Here is an 18,118-nt window from a genome sequence, read left to right as displayed (position 1 = left end):
CACACACACACACACACACACACACACACACACACACACACACACACGAGCTGGGTGAACACAGAAATAGTGCACTCTTGAGGCGAGGCTACAATTTCCATTTTTATTATTTTACACGGACGAAAAGCTGAGTCTGCAAGATCTGAAAGGTATTTGATTATCATTCCAGCTAGGAGCCAGATCACAGTTGGGATGGTGCTTCATCTCTATCAATATGACCCAGGGAGACAGGGTCAAAGGCCGGCGTGAACGGGGGTTAAACTGGGCCGACACTCACGCTCTTCTATGTCGGCGTAGCCAGGGCTGTTTTGAGGATAACTGAGAATTTCATTTTAAATGCTGTGACGCTCGACAGAGAAAAAGTAATGTGCGATAGTCTTTAAAACAGAACAGACTGTTAAAGTGAAAGCAGGTCGCTAAACCAACTGCAGCGCGAGTAGCACGCCACCTACACGTCCAGGTGGCAAAAAACTAATCTTTTAGTATTTCATCCAAAAGAGAAGGAAGGGCACGAAGTCGACCTGCAGCAGGCTGGGATTTAAAACATGAAATGCATTTGTCTTTATCATGACTGTAGGTGCCGTTTTATAAAATTAAAGTTGAGAGCTGGAACCCATAATCTATTATTCCCCCGGGTTCCTCGTCCTCCTCGCCCCCAGAAGGTCTCTCACCTTCAGCAGCTGGTCTTGCTGACTCTCCCACAGCCTCATGTCCTGGTAGAGCGTAACCGTGACTCTCTGGGGCTCGGAGCGGCAGCGCGAGCACACACCCAGCTGGGTCAGCTCGTCACACACGGGGCAGTGCAGCGTGGTGAAGTACTGGGAGATGGTTCCCTTCCTCCCGACCTCCTCTCCACCCACGGCCGAGGAGCAGGACGCCTTCTGGATCTGTGTGCAGAGGGCGGGGGGGAGTCTTAATGTGACGGAGTCTGAGTGCATTTTATCGTCCAACAACATGGTCAGAATTTGCTAGAGGAAGAACACAACCACAGCCTTCTGACTGGATCAGATTGTAAAACTGTTGACCAATGGTCACACACAATGTGAGGTCTGCCATTGTTTTGATGAGCTCTGCTCTCAGCTCCACCAGCAGAGGGCGTGTGTGCTCCGTCAGAGTGGAACCGGACTTCAGTATCGACACAAAGACGGAGGCAGGTTCGATGAGTCTCACTCGATCCTCAGCAGGAAGCACAAATGAGATTTTCTCCTCATCCTTTGTTCTCTCTCCACCAAACAGACTGAATGAAAAGACCTTGTGAGTCACTGAACATAAAACCCATTCTGGCTTATCTGTGTGTCTTTATTACGGCTTTCTTCTTTGACACTATAGTTTCCTGTGGCGTTGTTTAGTAAGTTAATCATCATTTGCATCGCTTCTAAAAAAAAAAGAAATCCTAACGGCCGCTCAATTTCCTGAAAATACAAATTGTTCTCCGTCTCACCCTGGGGAGCTCCTGGTACCAGCCGAACACGTCCACCCCGATCAGCTGGAACATGCGGCCCAGCGGCGGCAGGATCTGCTTGGTGATGTAGTACGTGGCGTTGAGGCGGAGGCCGGGGTCCTGCAGGACCTCCATGGGCCGACGCACCAGCTGGATGAGGGGCACGCCGGGCATCCCGTACACGATCACGTAGGGCACCCGCTCGCCCACGCGGGGCTCCAGCCGACGGTCGTACGCCATCATGCGCCTGAGACGGAAACGCAACACAACTTGACAATGTGCATCAGAACTGTGTGTTTGTTAAATGTTCTAAATAATATATTAAATAATGTAATAGATTCAATTGATGATCAACATCAGGAATCAACCCAGCGGATAAAACACACCAGATAAACTATTCTGCTGCTCATGAATGAGGCTCAATATTTTCCTCTTATCCGAGCCTCTGAAATCAGATTTTTTTTTTTTCTCCCCACCCATTAAGAGATGTGTTGCCTAGCAACAGACTCAGGTACTGTACATGCCGGCTAGTGCAGCCAGACAATGAGCACTGTGGGGAAGCAGTAATTGGATTCACACACCGACTACTGTAACTGTAGTTGACAGCAAGCGTTTTCTGATCTCTGCAGCCCCCCCCCCACACACACACACAGTAGTGAAACAACAGACTGTGTTTTAGTGTTGCTTTTCTGTAAATGGCCACTGACAATGTGCCGTCACGCACGCACGCACGCACGCACGCACGCGCACACGCACACGCACACACACACACACACACACACACACACACACACCTGGTGAGCTCCAGGGCGGGCACGCAGGCTCCGGGCTGGTACGAGCCGCTGCCCCGGTACTCCTTGGCAAAGGTCAGGTCCTGCATGCTGGCCCGGCCGTCCAGAACCTTCATGCACTGATGCTGCACGAACTGCTTCACCTGGCTGATGTCCCGAGTCTCAAACAGCAGCTTGATGGAACGCTCCAGAATCTGGAGGACATGATGGGTGAGAGGAGCGGAAACATGAGATGAATGAACAAAAGAAAAAAAGTGGTTGTATGAAGCTGGATTCATACGGAATATTCGTGTATATATATTAGGGGTGTAACAATACGCGTATTCGTGTTGAACCGTTCGGTATGAGGCTTACGGTTCGGTACGCATGACGAACCGAACAATACGTTTTAATAATACTAGTGCATTTGGAAAATGCAGAAGCTTAAATTGTGGGAAATATTATGTTTTCGGGGGAGCCACTGTTCTCAAACTAGCAACCCACATGACATAACGGACAGCGTGCTCTCTGACACGCCCACCACCAAAGAAAAACATTCTACTCCAGTCAGGCACTTTTGCGCTGAGACACGCTACACGAAGCTAGCTCGGTGCAGTATGGCTATAGACCAGAAATAGAAGATCCTCAAACGACCTGCAGGTCTGGTGTTTGGAGCCACGTTGGTTTCTCTGTGAACTATGAGGGCGATGGCGAGAGAGTGGTGGATAAAAAAACAACACTATGTTGCATTTGCTAAACTCCCCGAAGCATTTAAGCAGCTGTTCACTACCGAGTCGAACAGGGCTAAAGCCATCACCACGGCGATTGGTACATTTATAGCCGCGGACATGAGACCGGACTCTGTAGTGGTAAACGCAGCTTCATGAACCTGCTGAACGTTATTGAGCCCCGTTACAGAATTCCTTCACGAGCCCATTTCAGCCAAACCGTAATTCCCGCTTTGTACAAGAAAACAAAAGCACGAGTGGAGAATCAAATGTCCGAGGCACCCGCTGCTGCTCTGACAGCGGGTCCCTGGACATCGAGGGTTACACAAAGCTACCTGACTGTAACGCACATCACCTGACCACTGAATGGGAGATGAAGAGCCACGTTTACTCGGGTATAGTTCCATCATTGTTCATACTAAAATGATGATTGAGAAGATGTAAGTAACAATACTACATAACATTTTTTAAGGAGCAGTTTTTGTTTTTTATGCTTATGTGTTGCTAAGAAGATACCCCAGAAGATGAGTCACTCAGGTATAGTTCCATCATTGTTCAAAGTCAAAGAATAACTTTATGATGTTAGTTTTAATGAATAAATTTATTTTAAAATCAAGTACGTTTCTCTGGCATTTATAGTTTTCTACTGTATTGTAAACGTACCGAACCGTGGCTCCACTGTATCGTACCGAACCGAACCGTGAATTTTGTGAACCGTTACACCCCTAATATATATATATAATAAATATATATATAGTGATCTGCTGTTTCGATCTTGTGACATTTATCCAGCCATGCTCCTGAGCCGGGGCCCTTTTTTGCCTGATTGACACGCGTGAAGGTGGAAGTGGAAACTGTCTGTGATTGGTGAGGAGCGGAGGAGGGAGGAGGCGAGGATCGTTTGCCTGTTACCTTGGAAACAGCGGGGCAGCCGTCACGGCGCACCGTCTCGATCCCTTTGGCGTCGAACACGGGCTCCTTTTGGTCCAGGCTCTCGTACATGTAGCCTGCATAGCGCTTCTTTGTCTGCAACACGCAGGGCAGGTACACCTGGGAACCAACACACACACACACACACACACACACACACACAAATAAAAAAAAATCTAAAATGTGTCTGTCTGTGCCGATTGAGAGAGAGAATTGGCACAGACCGACACAAATGAAAATGCACAAACATTACAGTGAGGCTGCTGTGTGTGTGTGTGTGTGTGTGTGTGTGTGTGTGTGTGTGTGTTGGCAAAGCACTACCTTCTCAAACTTGAGCTTGACCGGCTTGGGGTTGGTTGCGGTGACGGCCTCGGCGATCTCGTTGCCGATCTTGAAGGCCTGCTCTTTGGTGGCTCCCTTCAGCAAAACAAACATGCTGCCAGACACACAGAGACACAAGCCGGGCATCAATACTGCGCTCCACCTACGCAGCGCCGCCATCACTACAGTCGCTCCCCGTCACTGTCACTCAACAAAGCGTCATCAACTTCTTGTTCAGGGTCTGTGTTTATCAAGCTTCTCAGAATCCCTCTTCTGGAATTGGACTACGAGTTCAACTAAACCCTCGTACTTCAGAGTAGTACGGGCTTTACTGTACGTGTACAAGGAAATAACCGACATAACAGAGCCACCCAGGATGAGTGTGCATAGATATGATGCTGACGTTCCGAAAAAGCTGCAATCTCATAACAGCATATGCTATATTTTTGCGTATGCAACCACACGATGACAATCAATAAGTAGCCTGATTAATTTCAGGCTCCCAAGGCTATGAGTAAACACTGGCAAGAGGTTGTACTACTACTACTGGGCTCAGTGTTAACGTCAGCATGCTAACAATGACAATGCTAACATACTGATAAGCAGGTAATGACAGACCTCCTTCTGTTTGTACTTCTGCCCAAAATCAAATTGCCTTCCTGGATTAATAAAGTTGGATTGAATTTAACTGAATAATGTTTACCATGTCCACCACCTTAGTTTAGCCTGTTAGCATGCTACAACCTGTGATTATGAGTAAACACAAAGCACAGCTGAGGCTGATGGGAACGACAGTTGACCCGATGATGACGGCACTGGAGGAAAGGTGAGAGGATCCCCAAAGTTATTACAACTGATCCCATCTGATCCGCATTACATGGGAGTCCATCCAATAGCTGTTTAGGTATTTTAGTCTGAATGAGCGCTGCCATGATACCAGTTTTCAACTACATAATTTTCCCAAAATAAAATGATTATTTATTGTGCGTTTAGTTTCATTTTTGGCAAATGAATTACACTCAGAGTACGGATTGATAAATACAGGCCCAGGTCTCCTCTCTGGTTTCTCTATTTCAGTAATTCAGTCTCACCAACAAAGAGCAGAAAACATCACAGTTCTTCTGTGTGAAACACCACGAAGAACAAAACGTCTCTAAATCATTGCTGGGAAAACCTTTTAGATACCGACAATTAACTAGTGCCTTGGAGCTACTTGTCAAAACAATAAAAGGTGTAATTTGACTGTTGGTGCTCCGTGGTAAAGGTGCTATCACATCATCACAAAATAGTGACACATCAGCAGCGTGAACGCGGGGTGAGAGACAGCAAGCGGAAATTATTAAAGTGTGTCAGTCGTGGCTCTGGGCTCACATGAGTTCGTATCAGTCACTGTGAGCGTGCGCTACTTGTATTCCTGCTGCTTTGATGTGAACAGTGACTCTAAAGAAAGGTACCTGTCGGTGTCTCCGTACACGACGCGCGCTCCCCATTTCTTAGTGTCGTTGACCAGCTTGATGGCTCTCTCCAGGGTCTCTCTGGCTTTGTGGACGATACTGTCTCCAACCTGGAACGGGACATATTATAAATACTAAGAACATGTGCGGTGTTATATCCATTCCACTCCTCCACAACAACCACAGAAGGCTTTAACCATGTTATCCTCAGTGCAGACAACAGGAAGTGACCTTCGACAAGCTCACCTCCACGCTGGGCATGCGTCCAGAGTAGCTGGCGGCGGTGTAGCCGAAGGTGACGTTGGCGATGAGCTTGAGTCCGAGCTGCCGGGCGTCCAGCAGCTTCGTCAGGGTCTTGTCCTGCTTGTAGGCTTTCATCGACTGCTTCACCATGATCCTGGTGTTCAGGATCTCCTCCAGCATGCTGGGCAGGACGCCTTTACGCACCGACGACTGGACACACACACAACAAAGGGGTGAACACAGGGCGCAGTGGTCCACATTCACACTGCAGGAGGGTTTCTTTCTGTTCTACTAGGGATGCACCGATATCGATACCGGGCCGATACCGACTCAAACACCTGGAGTAGGTGTCCAACATTTCCTGTGAAGTGTACTACAAAGATAAATATATAATACATGGTTTAGATGAAGGGCACATCGACAGAGTGGTCCAGAAACTAAACGACAAATATCCGGCTTCAGCAGGTTTTCTCCAAAAGAATGCATCGATAAAAGAAATAAAATCAGATCCATATTTGAGTTCCTTCTGTGCCTTTTAATAACCTCATTACACATGACCGGTGTTCACTGCACTGCGCTGTGGCTGTGTGTTACATAATGAGACTGGGCCCGGGGCCAGGGAGTGTGGAGGGATGAGTGAATGAGTGAAAAGAATGAATGGGAGGACGTAGAGCATGAAGTGGGCTTTCTATAGATGTTCTTGGCCTCCGCAGCAGCTAATGAACCTTAATAAAGCTGCACCGCTGGAAGACTCAGACAAATGATTCATACTCATTCATACTTATCAAAGACAACACACAGGGCAGAGGGTGCCGTACCTTGACGAAGGTGATGCCGTTGGGTGACACGGTGATGTCGTTGCGGAGCTGGTAGAGGAGCTCAGGAGGAACCCGCAGGGAGGAGCAGCCGAACTTAAACTCATCGGGCCTGAAACAGAAGACGCTGGTGTGTTAATGTCAGAGAGAGAGGCAGTTCTCATCCGTTATCGATACTTAGTTGTCACACTGCGCTGCTGGCAGCACTGCAGCATCTTAGCTATCGCTCAATCACCCAAGTATGACTAAGAGGAACGTCTGAAGCAGCCTCACTGTGGCCGACTGAAAGGCCCGAAGCAACTTTGGCTCAGCTATTCAACGATGTCTTAAGATATCAACTTACATGACGAGGATGCGTCTACAAATAAGACTTTTAAATAAACTCAAATATCGAGTGGGCAGTCAGTTAACGGCCACTTCTTACAAAACATGTGCGGCTGTTATAGCAACTAGCCGATGACAGTTTTAATTATTAAATGTAAAATAACTGCAGCGTTTAAGACGGTTACAGACGAATACTAAATAAATGCAGCATTGCAGCCGGAGCTCCTGGAGCTAATTTGCCGCTTTTCTACTCTGCTGGGAGTGAAGAGCATGAAGCCAGCCACCTCGGAGTGGCAGACAGATGCATGTTGGGAGGAAAAGTGTTCATGGCTCCTGCTGTTGCTATGCAACTACAGTAAGCCTGAAATATATCCCAACTAGCAGCGCTCTCTGCTCTTAGCTGTGAACGCCACGCGGAGCTCTCAGCGTGTCAGTTCCATTAAAAATAACGAGGAGGAAGGAAGGCAGCGCCAGAAAAGGACACTTTCCTGGCAGACGCGCCACTTAAGCGAGTTGTGTTTGTGTTGGGCCCCACCACGTGTGCTTACGTTCCCAGGCTGTCCACGTGGCCCAGGCAGGTGGAGTAGCAGTAGTTGTACGCGATGATGATGGAGGGATAGAGTGACTGGAAGTCCAACACGATCACCGAGTTGCTGTAGAAGCGCGACTCGGGCTCCATCACCAGAGGAATGCACTGCGGCGCCCTCTGCTGGGCTCGCTGCTGGACGCTGGGCGTCACGGGGATGTAGTTCAGCGGCTTGGCCAGGCGGAGCATCATGGACTCAACGCGGTACTGGAGGGACAAAAAAGGAAGAATGTTAAATATCTTATAAGTGCAGATTAATGTAAAATGTGTTTTAAACCCTTTTAGATCACATACATTTTGATGCCTTGTTACATTTTCTTTGTCTTCTTTATTTCCCCTATAATTACCTTTGATACGCTGCGAATGTATTTAGTCAGTCTATCTAGGTATCAATTTATTTCTAAGACAGCCACATACTATCACATCGAAGTGCTGCTGTTGACATTAACAAAAACAATGACGTATAGGGTTTAATATTGTGAGTCACAGCAATCACTGCACTCTGATCAGTGGTGTGACAGAGAGCACTTTAACCAGAGAACAGAGTCATTCTGATCATCTGACCTGAAGGTGGAGCTTGATTAAAATTCAAGCAATCCCCAAAGTCAGTAACTATTCATCTTCTGGGGGTCATGGACATCTGAACCATATTTTTCAGTCTGGACCAGAGTGGTGGACGACAGATGATAAAGAGTAGTTTTAAGCAGCCTTAACATAAGAATGAAGCACAGCTATATGTTTGCTAGTGGGAACCCTTTCAACATTACCAGCGCACGTACCAGAGTCACCGGTGTAACCGTTCATAACCCCCTGATAGCTTCAAAGGCTCACTGTTGCGTGTCCTGGACAAAACATTGCACTTGAACACAGCGAGAAGACTACAGCAAACCAGCATGTACATTCTGACTTTACTCGTTTGCTGGCTTTGTTTTCCTGCACTGATTCTCTTTAGGCTGAACAGCCAATCAGAGTGATTTCTCTGACCGCCAATTCAACACGCTCAATCGGCCAAAAAAGCCACCAACAAGTTCCAACGGTTCAGGACACACCGCGCACAAACTAGGGGGACAGACGCTCATCTACGGGGCGAGACGGTGCATCAGGGGCCTAATGGCTACAGAGCGGGAAGCTGTGGACCAACCTGAGATCCTCGGGTCAGAACGTGAAAGAACTGAATCCCAAACAATCTGGCCAGCTCGCTGGTTCTGCCGATGATGTCGCGCTGCTGAAGAAGCTGCATTGAGCCTCGCACGCGGCTCACGTAGTGGTCCACCATCTTCCACCTAACACAGTATTTGTTGAGAGGCAAATTGTTTTGGTGTTAAATCTTTATTTTGATTATCATTGCTCAACTTTTTCAGTTCTGATGGGGTGTGTTTGGTGCGGGCACAAACCTGTAGAGGTCGGTGTTGTGGTCGAACCAGTCGGACAGTGTGCGGGGGCTGTAGAGGGGGAAGCGCTGGTGGAGGACATGGAAGGCCACGTTCTCAAAAGTGTAGTTGTTCAGCGTCGCCTGGGGCCAGAAAATGAAAATAAATAAAACATATCTTCGACCATTTCCTTTAAAAGGTAGATCCTCCACGACTGCTCATCAAGTCAGTCAGACCTCGACTCCTTTGTTGACGTCGTGTATCAAATTCAAAAGTCCTGTCGGGGCGAATACACTCAAAAAACATTTCATACACCAAGAAGATATTCAGTGAACACCGACAACGTGTACAACTTGTGACACGCCCAGACTTTCATTGTCTGATTTGTACAGCGGAGTCCTTTTGATGGCAGCGGTTCCTACGTTTTCTTTTTGTGACCACTAATCACAGGTTATGGCCTTTGTGTGACATTTGACCAAAGAGCGGTTTCTTTTCCTCATAGAACGGTGTTTTGACTCCCGGTGAGGTCAAGGTATCCATTATTTCACAAGAACAAAAACTTAATAATACATATAGTTTTGTGTAACAGAAATTATTCTTTTATTTTGATGACTCTTTGAGGGGTGCCAAACCCACGGTTTTATGATGTTCCACAAATCTCATGACTCCCCGCAGGGCCCAAAATTAATTAGAGAAAATGCCCCTGAAGACTCATAAAATGTCTATGAAAATAGATGGAAATTCCTCCAAATCATTCAAACTCTTTTGCTAACTGTTGCATTTCTCACACAGTATTTCCGTTGAGCTGTGACATAGTTACATAGTAATGTAACCGCTGGCCATAAGAGGGCCTTCCCCGTGTGTTCTGAGTGAGTGATCAAAAAGCAACGGCACTCAGCCTAAAGCTGAAGAAAGGACCGCACCACGCAGATATCGGCAGGGAATCCAAACAAACACAGGAATCAAAAACACTCATTGGACGGGTGGAGGATGAGACAAGATTTGATTTTGTAGTTTCAATAAAAGAATTATATAACCCCCGATATATCAAAACAAAAATCAAGTGGAACCAGAACACCAGTGGTGAGAATCCTGCCTGGAGGAATGAGAGAAAGTAGGTCACAAGATAAAACTTTTGAGAACAACAGTGTGTGTGTGTGTGTGTGTGTGTGTGTGTACGGGAGTTGGGTGGAGGTCATGCCGGGACACCTGCCTCAGTCTTCATCGTCCTCCACAGGTTGAGGGTGATGCGTCCGATGATGTTGATCTCGCTCATGGTGTCTGCTCCGTACTCGTCTCTGTCTGCGGCGAAGCGGTTCTCTTTGGAGTCACCTGAGGACACACACACACACACACACACACACACACACACACACACACATAAGTACATACGAAAAAAAATCTGCGTTGAACTCAGACTGCTTCCTGTTAACTGTTAGAGGAGCAGCTGTGGTGCCAGTCGGCCCTACCTGGCACTCGTGACAGCTGCCGACACAGGTCCACGCCGAGCGCTGCGGCCCGCTGGAGGAGGTAGCCCCAGGAGCGCATCTGCACCTCGTAGCCCACCAGGATGTCTGGGTCAAACCTGACAGAACAACAGCCATGTCAGAGCCAAGGCTTCGTTTTCCCGACCATAGAACACGTGCAGTGGCTGCTTAGCTTAGTATTTCATAACCCAAACAATGCTTTTGAGCAGTATGTGAAGGAGCAGCGTAAAAACCACATGCTTACACACCTCCTCATGATGGTGATCAGCTCCTGAAACAGCACCTTCTCGTCGGTGGCGTATGTCACTTGCAGCCCAGAGATGCCCGACCTGACCAGCAGGGGCGCTGTTCCTCTGTGACCTGCTGAGGGTGTGCAAACACAATTTTCAGTCGGGCTGTGTACTACACTATGTACCATACAATATTTATGGTTAAATCTAATTTAAGGAAAACGGTCATTGTATAAAGAACACCTCCATATAGAAAAAACATAATCTATGCATTATCACAAAACATTATAGTGATACTCAACATTTTCTTACAACCCTGTTCATCAGCCTGACTGTTTGTAGGTACTGATTGTGTGACTACGAGCAACACGTGCAAAACAATGCGTCCTACTTAGACTAAAATAATGCTACATATTATTAAATCTTAGTACAAATAATGTCCTCTTCAGCAGCGCTGTGATAAAATCAGTTGTAACCTTGGTCACTGCTTTGACGGTCTTTGTCCACCACGATGGCGCCCATCAGCTGAGTGCTGTCGACATCGGGCAGGGGAGCGTCACAACTGAGGCAGTAGAATAAGGCACATATGGGGTCGAACTCGGGGTCAGGCTCGAGGTCACGTCGGGTTCTTGCGTGGAGCTCCATGCCTATCAGTGTTAGGTGCTGGACCTGGGGAGGAACACATTAGACTGTGTTGAGGTCCCAGATGTGCCAGCTTTTCTTTTAGCTCGATGTACAAACAAATCTTTAGAGCGCTTGTTATGGCGATATAAAATGCTTTTTAATAAAATATAATATGTAATTTTGATATTGCTTATTTATAAATGTGAATGTTATGTGCACAACAGAATGGAAATGAACAAATCTTGGCTGCCACTTAAAACTGTATGAACCTAATTAGATTGTATAGTACTCTAAAAGACTCTGATTCAATAAGTGCATTTATTAAATATCTATCTAACTCCGACCTTAAATAGTGGACTCTTCCACCCTAAAAGCGCCAAACAGAACCCAGACAGGCTGGGAAAAGGCTGGGAAAAGGCTGGGAAAAGGCTGGAGCGGCTCACCTCGTGCAGAGCTTTGGCATCCTGCAGGTTTTGCATGCTGATTTTAAAACCATAAGAGTTGGCTATGCTGGGGCCTTCAATCTCAGAGTTATCATTCTTTGGCACATTCAAAGCAACAAACTGGTTCTGTGGAAGACAAAGAGTACAAAAGAAACAGCAAAAAAACATTATGGCTAACTTCAACAAGCTGGAGGCATAATATCAGGTAGATAGGACTCTCCATGCACAGTTCTACACTGGTATTAAAACCCTTTTCCCTGAGTTCCCTATGTGGTGAGAGGTCTAAACAAAATCAACATTGTGGTCTGACCTTCATCTGTGTGGTCAGCAACACTCGTCTCAGCGGGTCCACTTGGCTTCTCCTCCTTTGCTGGAGTCTCTGAGAAATGGGATCGTCTGCAGCAGGAGTAAGAAACAGGAAGACAACATGAAGAAACAATCCCTGTAATCAAAGAATAAGTCAGCTATGATAAATTCCTGGCTAACAGATTACAGGCAGAATGTTTTCTTACCCTCAGATATGGGCGAGCTGCACACGGGCTCCAGGTCTTCCTTGCTTCTCCGCCTCCTCCTTAAAAAGGGGGTGCTGTGAAGGAGGTGGGGACTCGTCCTCCCCTCTTCCCTGTTACTGAGATGGCGGAGCGAAGGGCTGGGATTCTCCCCCATTCTCTCCAGGGAGTTAGAGAGCCCAGGTGACAGTAGTTCTGGAGAGTTTTCACTTTGCCTGTTTCCGCTGAGCCGGTCTGGCCCTAAGGGGCTGGGCTGACAGGACTGCTGCCAGGGAGGCAGCTCTGGGGACTCTGGAGAGGTGGTTTTATCGTCGCGATCATCGTTCTCTCTGCCCTCCCGCTCAATATCCACACCGCCTTCATCTGAAACCAGACTCACCGCTGTGGATTTACAATGAGAGCCTGTGTTCTCCATGGGAGTTATGATTAAAGACAGGTTGCTTTTCTTCCTCCTTTGCATCCTGATACTGGAGAGTCTCTCACACAGCTCAACCTTCGCTGCTGGACAGCTGGAAACAGCTGGCTGCTCAGTTCTTTCCGGGTTCCCCTCCACATCCAGCCCAACCCTCCCCTTCTTCAGCAGCCCTTTTTGCAAACTCTCGTACTGTTTCCTGGCTTCCAGCCACAGCTGCACACGCTCTCTGCTTGGCGGGTTTTTGCAGGGCAGCAGGATGACCTTCTTGTCACTGGCGGAGGACGGGTCAAGCTCGGCATGATCTTTGCTGGCCTCTGAGGCCTGAGCTCCCCGGCCTTGGGAAGATGAGGTAATAGTGATGGCAGGGTGTGTCATGGCTGAGAAGGCCGTCTTCCAGAAATGGAGGCCCTCCAAAGACAAGTCTCCACTGAACTCTGCCAGCTCCTTAGTCAGCCTGGTATGCACCGTTAACTTACGGCCGCCAACTTCCCTGGAGAGACAACAGAGGAATCTTTCATCAATCACTGCAATTTTACAACTTCAGAAGTGGAAAACTTTGCAAAGACATGAGTGATGTATTAAATAAAGACCTGTTGATAGTATTGATTAGAGCCCGACTAATACTGGATTTTTTAGGGTTTGATATTTGAGTGTGAGAAAAAAAACTAGATGTATTGGTTTCCATTTGGACGTACTAATGTTTTTCATAAGATTCCCCTAAATGTAGTTATATAAGACTGACCAGATGTGTGACCAGATGTAGAAACCTGATTGTCCATAACACTACTAGTGGTCAGAAACTCACAGGGTACACTTAAGTAACAACTTACTTATCTGCTGAAATGTATGATACAATATATCTGAGTGACTAAAATTGGGCGATAATATCAGTCATGCTGGTGTGTCATTTTTCTTACGTGTACATTTAGTCCACACATGCATGCAAGATGCCTTGAATATAATTACTTTGTGCTGATGGTGCGTAAAGCCTTACATTGGTTTCCCTGGCGCATCAGAGGGGTTGCTGCAGAAGGGCTCCTGGAATGTGGCCTCCGATATCTCCAGGTCCAGCAGAGTGCCGAGGATCTCCTCCCGACTTGGAGGGGACATGAGGGGTTTGAGGACGTGGGCTCCACCCCCTGCTCCCCGCAGCAGCTGGCTTGCCCTCACCTGGGATAGTGAGCTGATGGAGCGTGGCGAGCTACTGGGCGTGGTGGACGTTAGTCCATCAATGCCCTCCAGAAGATCCCCCGTTGGGGAGCCCTCGTGGTCGACGAATGACGCAGAGCTTAAAGGCAAAGGTAGGACAGAGTCGAAGACGGAAAAGAGCAGCTCTTTTCTCTCACAGTGAAAGTCTTGAAAGGGGCTGAGTGTGTGGGCTTTACCTAAAGAGAAGTCCCACTCTCTGCTCTTGGTTTTCTCGGAGTCGAGGAATGTGAGGTGATTTGATAGAGACTCCCCGTTCTCGGGTCTATCAAAGAGGTCAGGGCTGACGGGCCTTGCTTTGTGCCAGTCAGAGCCCCTCTGAAGCTCCTCCCCAGAATCAAATAGCCTATCAAGTTTCTTCTCAAAGCCCAGTGCCTGAGCAGATACAGCTTCCTGGCTGACATCACTCAAGAACTTAACTGGTAAATTCTTATCAGTCAGGACAAACTGACTGCCGCTGTACGGGCTGGAGAACTCCGTCTGATCAATGGCATTTATATCAAAGGTATAGTTGTGCGGGAGCTCTGGTGACAAGCTGTCCTCTATGTAGTTGCAGCTGTCCAGGCCTGGGTCTGACAGGAAGATGGGGCAGTCATCGGACATGTTGCCCTCCTGCTTCACTGATAGATTTGGCTGAGTGCTGCTTGCCTTGCCTTTCCTGATTCTGGGCTTTTTATCCTTGGGAGTGGTAGATTTCGGGGCCCTTGGTTTCCGTGGAGTGGCGGAGGGAGCTCTTCTGGATTTGACTGGTTTAGATTTGGGATCTAGTAGTGCTGTGGCCTGAGCTATGGCAGTTGAGTGGCTGTCTGCACCAACCACTTGTAGAGGAAGAGCCTTTGCCTGCTGCCTCTTCTGGAGAAGCTGCTTGAGCACAGCCAAGCCAGAGGGGGTCTCAGAGAGAGTGGGGATCTGCCCGTTCTTAGGGCCTGAGTGTGGGGAGGCTTTGGAGTCTTTACTGTCTTCCAGTAGGAGTCTACCAGCCAGAGGAGGTGGAGGAGCTGTGCACTTCTCTTGTGAAGCCTCTAACTTTACCATAGTGGTCTGGCAACCTTGCTGCTTCAGCTGAACCGGTACTGAAAAGCTTTGGTTGACCTCCATGATGGAAGTCTCACAGTCCTCAACCTTTGGTTCTATCGACTGGGCTCCTAAGTTAGAGCCCGAATTAGATGCTGGCTGGGAACTGCCCTGGCTGTTACCATCTGTGCTCATTGGCTGCTGAAATGGAGGGACGTCTTGAGAGGAACTCACAGAAGGAGGTAGCTCATCCTCCAGGAAAAGAAGCTGGGAGGTGTCTTGACTTGAGTCATGGCTTTTGTGTTCCTCAGTCTTCTTTTTGCGAGACTTTCTCGGTCTTGTGGTGGTTGTAGAACTGTTGAAGATGCTTTCTGCTGTATCTTTAGCTTTCTTCCTCTGCTTTGGAGCACCACCTCTCCTTGGTCTTGACTTCTCTTTTTGGGGTTCCTCTTCCACCTGAGGCTTAGTAACAGACTTGCTTACTTTTCTTTTAGTGTGTGTGGATCTCTTAGGTTTGGCAGTTTGACACTTTTTTTGTGCTCCTTTGGTTGAACACACTGTGTGTGCTTTGATAGAAGCAGAACTAAGACATGGGTCACTGAGTGGGTTTATCAGCTGTTCTGAACTCCTGGTGTCCATGAGAGGGTCACTTGGGGACCAACAACGAGGGGGTGTTGAGTTTGCAGGACTTGGGGATCTATCAGAAAGGTAGCCCAACTCTACCATGACATCAGAATAATCACGGTCATGGTCGTCTGCTAGCTCACAGTAACATGGCCTAGGGGGCGGTAGAGAGGGTAGAATTGGACCTCTCTTGAAGCCTTTAGTCCTTTTGACCCTTACACCCTGTCTGACTGGAGGTTTGGAGGAGTTGCAGACTGTTTTTTTATTTGTGGAGGTGACCTTTGCCTTTCTTTTGGGCTGTTTTTTTGCCTTTGACTCAGGAATGGGAAACTTGACAGCAGCGGATTCTGCCACCTTGGGCCAGAATACTTTAAGAGGGGCTAGTTTATTGTACTGGTCTAGCTTGTCCGACGTCAGCATCACCAACTGCTCTTCTGCATTCACTTTGGACATCTTCACCAGCATGTTTTTCTGTCCTTTAAACCTGTTGATGATAATGTACTTGATGATAATAGGGGGTTCCTTCTTGCTCCGTTTCTGGTGTTTTACTTCCTGCCCACTGTGGACATTGGTGTCCTTAAACCGTTCTTTGACGGAGGCTGGACTTTTAGAACGAGTGGCACCTGAGTATTCTCCATCCTCGCCATCATAGATCATCTTCCGTTTGGCCCTCAGGGTGTATTTACTACCAGGCAGCGCTGAGGGTTTAGTACAGGTGACCGTAGCTGATAAATCCTGTGTTGGGCTTAAGCTATCCTCTGCTGAGTCTTTAACTTCTAAGGAAAAACTGGAAAAGGTGGTGGCAGGGGGCTCTGAAAGTGGTTCTGTCTGTTCCCTCTGTTCACTTACAGAGCTGTCCTCACTTTGTGGCTCCTCCTTTGTGATTGGCTCCTCCTCCATGATTGGCACATCTTCAATTGGCTCAGCCTCTTTTATTGAGTTATTCTCCAAAACTGGCATCTCTGCGTCTACAGTCACTGGACAAGCAGGCGTGGTAAAGGTGAGGCCAGTGCTATCCTGGCTGTCAGAAGTAGAGCTTTCAAATATGCTTATTTTATTCCTCTGTCCTGACATTCCCAACCCCTTTTTATAAATTTTTAGCCTAGACCTGCGAGGCTGGGCCTGTTCAAGCTTGCTGCAGGGATCTGCCGGCTTTTTGCTCGCAGCTTTCTTCCTACTGAGGCAGTTGGAGAGGATGACACTTGGGAAGAACTTGTAGTGTGCTTCCTGCTGGGCCACAATAGTCCTCTCAGTCTTATTTTCCTGATAGTCCTCGTACCTGATTTTGAGTTCACCAACATCCCCCTCCTCACTGTCCTGGCCCATTTCTTCCTCCTGAGGATCAAGAAATCCATCATCCACCATGGGTGAAGGAGCTGAGGAGATGTTCCTCAGGATGGGGCTTTTACTGTCCTTCTGGCTCAGGTCCAGCTCCGTCTTAGCTGAGCAGTTTCTCAGCTCTGAGTAACAGAGAGAGAAGGTCCTATGGTTCTGAAGAATGGACAGACAGTTTGTTTCTACATTCTTTATGCTGCCGTACTTCTTCCCGTTTTTGGTGACCTTTCCTTTACCAAATGGGAAACTTTCTAGGTCTGTCTTGTCCAACGCTATGGAGGTTTTCTTGTCATATGTATACAGGGGTCGTAAGTTCTGTTTGTCTACGCAGATGGGAGACACCTCAGGATGACTGGATAACTTGCAAGGGATGGGGTGTTTGACTGGCGGGATGTAGGGTATTTCTTTATTAAACTTGAACCCTGTTGAACATTCACTACTGCTGTCCTGGCTGTTTTTTGATTGAAAGTGCTTGTCAAGTGGTTGCTCCGTGTCCAGAACATGAACTGGTCTGTGCTCAGGAAAGATCTTAGCTGAAGAAGGCGGCTCCAGGTGAACCGTCTCCCCGGAAAAGGGATTCCTTTCCCCGAGCATCTTCTCTGAGACTAGGACAGAAGACTGCGTCCTGGAGCCACTGTCCGTTAAGGATGAATCTATGGATACAACAACAGAGGCTCCTGATTAAAGGTTATCAGCAGAAAAAAATGGATTTAGATTTTCAGAAAACATCCTGGCTAACTTAAGAGAAAAATAAAGAGGTGTTAGTTCTAACTTTAAGGCTGCTTAGTTGTTGTTTTAAGCACTAAAAGTATCTCCTAAGTATGAGAGAATGTAGAGGTCTAGAGGAATTCTAAGTCACGAAAAAGACCTCCTCACGGTCTGTAATGTGCTGCAGGTAATCCATTTCAACGCTGTGAAACTCATTTTAAAATTAGCGCTCAAAGGACTGAATCTGCTCACTAACAAATCAAACTAATCCATTAACACTGGAGATGATGGCTGGCACAAGTCTATGCTACTTGGACACTGGACAGTTGTTTGACAGTTCATTAAGTGCATATTAAATCATCTCCAACTGCAATTAATACATGAAGAAGATGATGTTATGGCCATTACTGGATTATCCAGTAAAATGTATGCTATTATGTAGAATTACCACCTCTCAAAGTATGATGATTTGTTTTGTCGGCTGGAAATAAGACAGTTTATCTAAAACATTGTTTATGAAATCTATCTTATCCATCACATC

The 18,118-nt window shown here is 47.3% G+C and overlaps 1 protein-coding gene across 2 annotated transcripts in view; it reads right to left on the bottom strand.

Annotated features, from left to right (window-relative positions):
- Positions 1-15: 15 nt before the first annotated feature.
- Positions 16-18,118, bottom strand: part of rev3l (REV3 like, DNA directed polymerase zeta catalytic subunit) — a 59,487-nt gene continuing 41,384 nt past the window's right edge. Inside the window, exons 13-31 of one of the 2 annotated variants that reach the window (XM_031861437.1) lie at positions 13,685-17,522; positions 12,279-13,180; positions 12,077-12,162; positions 11,767-11,892; positions 11,176-11,368; positions 10,718-10,832; positions 10,452-10,567; positions 10,196-10,314; positions 9,007-9,125; positions 8,754-8,895; positions 7,575-7,819; positions 6,706-6,814; positions 5,891-6,097; positions 5,645-5,754; positions 4,191-4,305; positions 3,852-3,989; positions 2,236-2,426; positions 1,442-1,688; positions 16-887 (exon numbers count right to left, since the gene is read on the bottom strand). In XM_031861437.1, coding sequence (XP_031717297.1) covers positions 624-887; positions 1,442-1,688; positions 2,236-2,426; positions 3,852-3,989; positions 4,191-4,305; positions 5,645-5,754; positions 5,891-6,097; positions 6,706-6,814; positions 7,575-7,819; positions 8,754-8,895; positions 9,007-9,125; positions 10,196-10,314; positions 10,452-10,567; positions 10,718-10,832; positions 11,176-11,368; positions 11,767-11,892; positions 12,077-12,162; positions 12,279-13,180; positions 13,685-17,522 — 7,382 coding nt within the window. In that variant the 3' untranslated portion in view covers positions 16-623. The remainder of the gene's footprint in view (positions 888-1,441; positions 1,689-2,235; positions 2,427-3,851; positions 3,990-4,190; positions 4,306-5,644; positions 5,755-5,890; positions 6,098-6,705; positions 6,815-7,574; positions 7,820-8,753; positions 8,896-9,006; positions 9,126-10,195; positions 10,315-10,451; positions 10,568-10,717; positions 10,833-11,175; positions 11,369-11,766; positions 11,893-12,076; positions 12,163-12,278; positions 13,181-13,684; positions 17,523-18,118) is intronic. The other variant, XM_031861438.1, reaches the window with a different exon arrangement.

The sequence above is a fragment of the Anarrhichthys ocellatus genome, unplaced genomic scaffold (genome assembly GCF_004355925.1).
Source record: "Anarrhichthys ocellatus isolate YVR2014 unplaced genomic scaffold, GSC_Weel_1.0 scaffold25, whole genome shotgun sequence".
In the NCBI taxonomy this organism is placed as follows: Eukaryota; Metazoa; Chordata; class Actinopteri; order Perciformes; family Anarhichadidae; genus Anarrhichthys; species Anarrhichthys ocellatus.
Note: the sequence above shows the minus strand (reverse complement) of the source record. Positions and strands in the feature narration are given on the sequence as shown.